The sequence below is a fragment of the Perkinsus marinus genome (genome assembly GCF_000006405.1).
Source record: "Perkinsus marinus ATCC 50983 genomic scaffold scf_1104296938764, whole genome shotgun sequence".
NCBI classification, from domain to species: domain Eukaryota; phylum Perkinsozoa; order Perkinsida; family Perkinsidae; genus Perkinsus; species Perkinsus marinus.
The window spans coordinates 179,709-186,176 of record NW_003213327.1 but is presented as its reverse complement, the minus strand read 5'-3'; the positions used below and the strand labels follow the sequence as shown (position 1 = coordinate 186,176).

Below are 6,468 nucleotides of genomic sequence, written 5' to 3'. Positions count from 1 at the left end.
TTTCGAGGCAGGCCGAAAGTCACAAACTGCATTGTGGTGCCAGGGACGGGCGAGCGCGTGATGCCACCTCTAAGGCAGGCTACAGTGGAGTGTACAGGAAGAGGAGGAGGAGGAGACCGCCTCACGTGCCACGCTTGTAGTTGACGGTCCCAAGATGGGTGTAACCGATATGGCGTAGCCAGCGGTTAACAAATGTGCTCTTGCCCGTGTTCACTCTTCCCACGATGTATATCCACCTAAAAGGCCCACATTAGAGTATCTTCTCAACTCAGACGCACCTGGGCTTATCGGCTGAGAGGTACTGTCGCATCCGGTCTTCCAATTCTGCAAAGCCCGTACCGTTTAGTGAAGATACGAGAACCTGGGGAGGGGCCTGGAGGGCCATGGGAAAAGAGGGGGCACCGACCACATCCGACCACTGAGCGTTCTTGATCTGACGACTCATTCGGGTGGCCCACTGACGAATCTGATGTTTCTTCTTCTCGTAGAAGGGGATGCCATCTATCTTATTAATAACGAACATCACCTGAGGGCAGGAGTAAAAGGGCGCACTAGGGGAGGAGCAGTGGCCACTTGGAGGTTCTTCTGTCGACACGACTCGAACAGCTCGGGCACGATGGAGCTTTCAAAGTCCAGAATGTCCACCAACATGAGGACGAGTGAGTCTACAAACCAGGGATGTTGCTGGGAGTAAGACCTCACGCCTCATAAGTATGTGTTACAGAATCCCAACAAGCAAGGCCCCTATAGTTTCACACTGTAATTGTACATCAGCAGTAACAGTCTACTACACCAGGCGTACAAGAGAAAGCATCACACTCCGGAGGCGTACAGTTTACAACACCTAGCAGCATCCTTGCTACAAACTCACAAGAATTTATTCAGTCCTGGCCTAGCGCCTAGATGAAGCTTAATACGCCCCCTGCCTCCTAAGGCTTCATAGGGCATCAAATTTGCATGATTATGAGAAAGTAAAATCATGCGTTTTAGTTTAACACATATGAACTTTCTCCCCTTCAGACTATCAAAATCGACCATACTGTACTGTTGCAAGTAGCATTAGAGTAAGGCAGTAGTTTACCTTTCCTGATGCTCTTAACAACCTTAGCAACGATCTCCTCTTCTTCCTGCCACTGGTACCCGCCTTTCATACGGTAATACCCCATAGAGGTCTGCTTGGAGACCTGAGCGATGACACGAGTCGCATCTAGGCAGTTACATTTCTAATGCTAATACATCTATAATACTCAATTCAATCATAAAATAGAATTTCAGGTGGAATGTTGAATATCCCAGTTCGACGAGTTATGTCGATTCTGTATATCTTTCTGCTAACCGTTATGCAAATCATAAAGAGGCTGCCGTACGACAAGTCGTCCCCCACCAACCTCAGCCAGCTCGTCAGCGTCCAGCTCTTGTAAGGGTTCTATTTGTATCGAGTCTTCGTCCTCCCCTTCCTCCTCCTCATCTCTGGCCTCCTCTACGGGAGGCCCCTCATCGATCTCCCTCCTTCTGAGCCTATCCTCCTCTTGCTTAGGATCGGGTAAGCGGTGATACTTCTGTAGTACAAAGCACCTGTGGGAGGGGGGGGGGGGCGGAGACTCCAGCCAGGAGTAGAATGGCATGATGGTGACACGGCCGTCTTCCAAGGCATCTACCGTTGGCAATATATAAGCCTCGTCTTCATCTTATACTTGCTGCTTTCAACTTTAACCACTTCACCCGGCGCGCTGCCACGATCCGCCTCATCGACCTGACAATACACAATGCAGTGTTGGAATATATGTTCGTATTCCTCAGCCTAGTCCAGAAATTTCCTCACTAGTTATAGAAGTTTACATACAAATTCGGGTGAAAGCGTACAGAAGCCGATGAGAATTTCCTCAATTTTCATCCTCAAAATTTCCACAAATGTCACCTACATAAGTAGTTGACTACGTGCATATTTCCCACACCGACACAATGGGTAATCACCGAGGATGTGAGCACACTCCTACCAGGACTCCTCTAGGGGCGTTGTAGACCTTCTTACGACCAGCCCGGAATGTGTCTGCAACGGCCTTTGGAACATACCCCTGTTTGGTATGGTCCATCGACTGGACCTAGCAGTGGGAGGAGACATGATATCCTTCCCTGTGCGCACTCCCCCCTCCCCCACTGAGGACCCGCATCCACAACAGCGCCTTCCTTGTGGTACCAACTCATCATGTGTCACCACATCAGTAGTGAACCCCTCTGGCATGCCTGACAACAAAAGCCTTCGACAAGGGAGTTCATTGGAAACTGGGAGGTCCCCCAATGCTAATGAATAGCTCCTCCACTTCAACTCAGCTGAGTTCAGGAGTTTACCCACTAACATACACTTTCACATACGAGTAGAAGTGTACAGAAACCAATGAGAACTGGCCAAAATTATTATATTGCCACCAACCCATGTGGTTGACCATGTGCATATTTTCTCAATCCAATTCAAAGTCGTCCATGCGGATGGCCGAATCAGTCACCCATAGCACCAATAAAACCAAAAGCGAATCAGCTCGGGCGTACTCAGCACAGCATAAGTGTAACTCCTTACCTTGGACCTCCCATCTCCCCCTGTCAGGATGCACATACCGACCTTCCTGCTCGAGACGTTGGTCAGCACTTGGCACCTACGAAACAGTGACCATACAAGGTTAATGATGATGATGATGATGAGAAGGAGGAGGAGAAGGGACCTCACCAGCCTCGATGCCTCGGAAGGGGACAGCCACCAATTGGCCGGCTTTTGCCTTTGCCGTCGACGAGCCTCTCGATGCCGCCACCTCAATAGGCTCTTACGATGTTCAGTGATAGTTCCGAATAGACACCGAGTGATGGCCAATACTCCTTGCTGGGACAATGAACGTTGTGTCAGAGGGACAGACCGTAGTGCCATCAGCAATACCCAAACTAATACACCTTCTCCTCCACTCAATAAGACGCAACACTTCTTCGGAGAAACGATCGACAGAAACATGAATTCACCGAGGTCATTCCACCCGTGTCTCCATCTTGCCACGGCAGCTAACACATTTACAATGAGGGTCTTTGCTCGCCTCCTTACCATTCATCAGCTTCATCGTATCCACCCTAAGGCTGTCCAGATGCACCCCCGTCTCGTGAGGTAACGCCACATGCCGCTTCAAATGCGAACAGCTCCTTACAAATGCCAACAGAACCGACCGGTTACTCCCGAAGCTCCTATGGCTGTGCTCTCGAGGTACGTCCAAACGTGACAGTAGCACAGAAACGACATCAGCATCACCAAGAAGGGCCACAGCATTGAGTAACTTCGATGAGGCTGTGTGTGTCGTATACACCCTGCCAGGAATTGAAACCTCTATCGCCTTTATATGAAGAGCTTTCAGATCTTCATATGATTCCTTCGTATGACAAATAGCAGCAAGCCTTGAAGCTGTTGTTAGCATGTTAGCTGTGTCTGGCACTGACCGCATAGGCAACTGCCGTCCAAGCTGATCGACACACCACGTCACGAATCGGCCTACTATATCGTCATCGAGGCCCTGCTGGAGGCGTATGGCCAAAACCAGCTTCCGTAATTGGACCGGAAGGATATCACTACTAGGCGTTGAGGAAATGCAAGATAGCAAGTGATGGAAGAGTGGTATGTCGCTGACCTTCATCACTGACCATAAGTGGGCGATACTCCCGGCATCCCCTAAGGACGTGACGGGAAAGCTTCTGATGCTTTTTGACACTTTTTCCATCAGTTCCATCGCGTGGTCTCTCGGGAAGTCCCAATGCTTAGCAAGGGAGTAACACGCGCCCACCGCCTGTTTGAAGGACACTCCACTATCATCACTCACAAAGGCCCGACGGAGATGCACACAGGCCAAGTTGGCCACTTTATGGTAGTTACTCGGTGCACATGGACCCGGGGCAAACGCCTGAGGTATAGCCACAGTATACGACACATTTTGCCGATCTAGTTTAACAAGAAACTAGTTCTGCTAATATAATCATACGAGTGAGGATAAGGTGTTCAATGTATGGTATGTGATAATATTGTTTCAGCCGATAAACTCCCACTGGTATTATTATTACTAATAATACGTCTCCATGCTCTTCAAGGCTTGATGTTGAGATGGATAATGGAGAGTCTAGATCTACCACAACGGCGATGTATGAAACGAGTATGGAAAAATATAAATCACCAGAAATCCTTGGGACAGATCGGGAAAAGGTGTAGAGCCTACTACCGTTTACCTGCAGTAATTGACACCATGCATCAAAGTCCATTTCAAGTAGTTTGTATTCGACCTCCTTTCCCAAAGCCTCCAAACCTGTTTTAATGACAGTGATGCTACTGTGGCCTTATCACTCTAATAACATCTTATAATATAAACATATCACTGAAGTTTCGCCCATTTGACGCGAAGTGGCGCAATACTCTGTGAAAAAGCCGATATTCGCGCTATGCAGTAGTCGCGAAATATATTTTTCCCACTGATTTTCACATCCTGGGTGGAACTTCATTATTGGCATTGAAATTACATATCTGTTGAGGTTGAATAGAAGGGCCTACAGGCTTTAAAGGTCTCCCCTTCGACCGCCTCGCGTACGGCCAGAGCACACGCTGCGATCTGGGGCGCTGACAGGTCGACTGTTCGCCTTGATATTTCCGTGGCTATGGCGGCTGGCACGGTAGATGGTACAGCGTTACTCCCTCTAATCTGAAGGATTCCATTCATCAACGACACTGGTCACTGACGACGGAGAGGCTACCTTAGCATGGGACAATGCTAGACTGGTCAAGGACGCAGGTTCGATTCCCAGCAAGCACCCATTTCGTATGGAGCGCTCCGCCAGGGCCTCCAAGTGGCCCAAAGGGACGTCGTTTTCGCTCAAGCATGCCTTGTGAATCGTGACGAAAATAGAGGCTAACTCTGAGCCAGTGAGGGGTAGGGGATTGGTCAGGATCGACGTAATAACCTGCCAATATAACGTCTGCGAATACAAACAGCAATCATACTTGTCTAACAAGTAGGGCCGCATCCCTGCCCGTGATAGTAGTCATATGAAGTAGTATAGCAATAGCATGCGACGTTGGTATATTGGGTGACACCAACAGACCTGATATGAATCCAATTCGAAGTGGCATCGACAAGACGGTTTGGCACCAGTGTTGGTCAAGGCCTCCAGGATCTCTCTGAAGACGACAGTGTGCCGGTAGGAGCTCTTAGCGAAGGAACTCAGACAAAGGATTAGAAGATTCTCCCTGAGGCCAGCGACACCAGCAATACTCGGCTAGTAGTAGTGCTTCCTACTTCCCATTAAAGTCACCTTCCTTGAGCCTGTCCCGGATACAGCAGGCCAGACGGTGACACATGTCGGCAGGTGGTAGAAGATGACGAGTCCTGCGATCTAGGCCAGCAGCACTACTGGAGCCACCTAGGGTAGTTGTCTCAGTAGAGTTGTCCAAGGTGTGGTATTACCAACAGCAGCACTAACTGCTCGAGTGAGCTCTCGTACCTTCATAGAGTGCACGTCACTGAGCAGAGCCTGCCGGCCTGCTACTTGCCGTAGGAGGGCTAGTGATGGCCACATTGAAATGAAAGTGTCCCGGGTAGAAGACTAAATCGACCCGTGACCACTCCGCCCCCTCCCCCAGCCAAATGCCCCTACAATTACGATAAAACTATAAGGATAATCGTCAGGTCATGATAGGTGCCGCAACTAACCTGATCGGATATTCTTATTACCTCCTAGCCCTCCTGGCATCGACTGCATCACAAAATCAACTACAATGCTCCTTAGAAGAAGACCCAGTAAAAGTGGCTGCCCGTACATCTGAGCTATTCTCGGAGGTATTTGACTTGACCGACTCCAGGAGATATGAATAGAAAGTCAATAGAGATGTGCACTAGCCGGTATCAGGATCCAATTACGCCCTCAGGCTACCCGAACGACAGACACCTTTTCAACACCTCCACATCGGCTGACTCTGCGCCCTTACAAAATCTTGCTCTCTTGCATTTCCTCAATACTTTAGTCCTGATCTGCTACTGCTAACAGGAAGGAGAGTCGTCGTGGTAGAGGTTGGTGAATAGGAGGAGTACTGCAGCGTTTATTGTTGATAATGGTCCGCATCGACCAGGATATCAAGTTGGACTTCAAAGATGTCCTATTCAGGCCTAAGAGGAGCTCCCTTTCATCCCGTAGTCAGGTAGGGAGTATCTTAGGTTCAAGTTGGTGTGGTACGGGCATGAAGATACGTTTCCCTTCCACCGTAGGTCACCTTAGACCGTGAGCTCCATTTCATGCACAGCTCTCTGACGTGGACGGGAGTTCCAGTCGTAGCAGCTAACATGGACACAGTCGGTGAGTTTATGCAACTACACCGACCACAATTAAATGCCTCCCAGGCACCTTTGCTATGGCGGAAGCACTAGGTAAATTCAAGTGTCTTGTGGCCATCCACAAGCA

At 49.2% G+C, this 6,468-nt stretch overlaps 2 protein-coding genes across 2 annotated transcripts in view; one reads left to right on the top strand and one right to left on the bottom strand.

The window, feature by feature from the left end:
- Nucleotides 1-121: 121 nt before the first annotated feature.
- On the bottom strand, nucleotides 122-2,093 carry Pmar_PMAR021222 (GTPase, putative; the record flags this gene model as incomplete). The annotated part of the gene is made up of 8 exons (XM_002782627.1): nucleotides 122-236; nucleotides 279-361; nucleotides 407-526; nucleotides 574-665; nucleotides 1,082-1,184; nucleotides 1,389-1,575; nucleotides 1,659-1,753; nucleotides 1,998-2,093. 8 exons carry the CDS (start codon nucleotides 2,091-2,093, stop codon nucleotides 122-124), a joined length of 891 nt encoding a protein of 296 aa, XP_002782673.1.
- A 4,028-nt stretch (nucleotides 2,094-6,121) lies between these two features.
- Pmar_PMAR021221 (guanosine-5-monophosphate reductase, putative) overlaps nucleotides 6,122-6,468 on the top strand; it is a gene marked incomplete at both ends in the record, with an annotated part of 549 nt that continues 202 nt past the window's right edge. Inside the window, 3 exons of the mRNA XM_002782626.1 lie at nucleotides 6,122-6,208; nucleotides 6,276-6,363; nucleotides 6,408-6,468. Coding sequence (XP_002782672.1) covers nucleotides 6,122-6,208; nucleotides 6,276-6,363; nucleotides 6,408-6,468 — 236 coding nt within the window. The remainder of the gene's footprint in view (nucleotides 6,209-6,275; nucleotides 6,364-6,407) is intronic.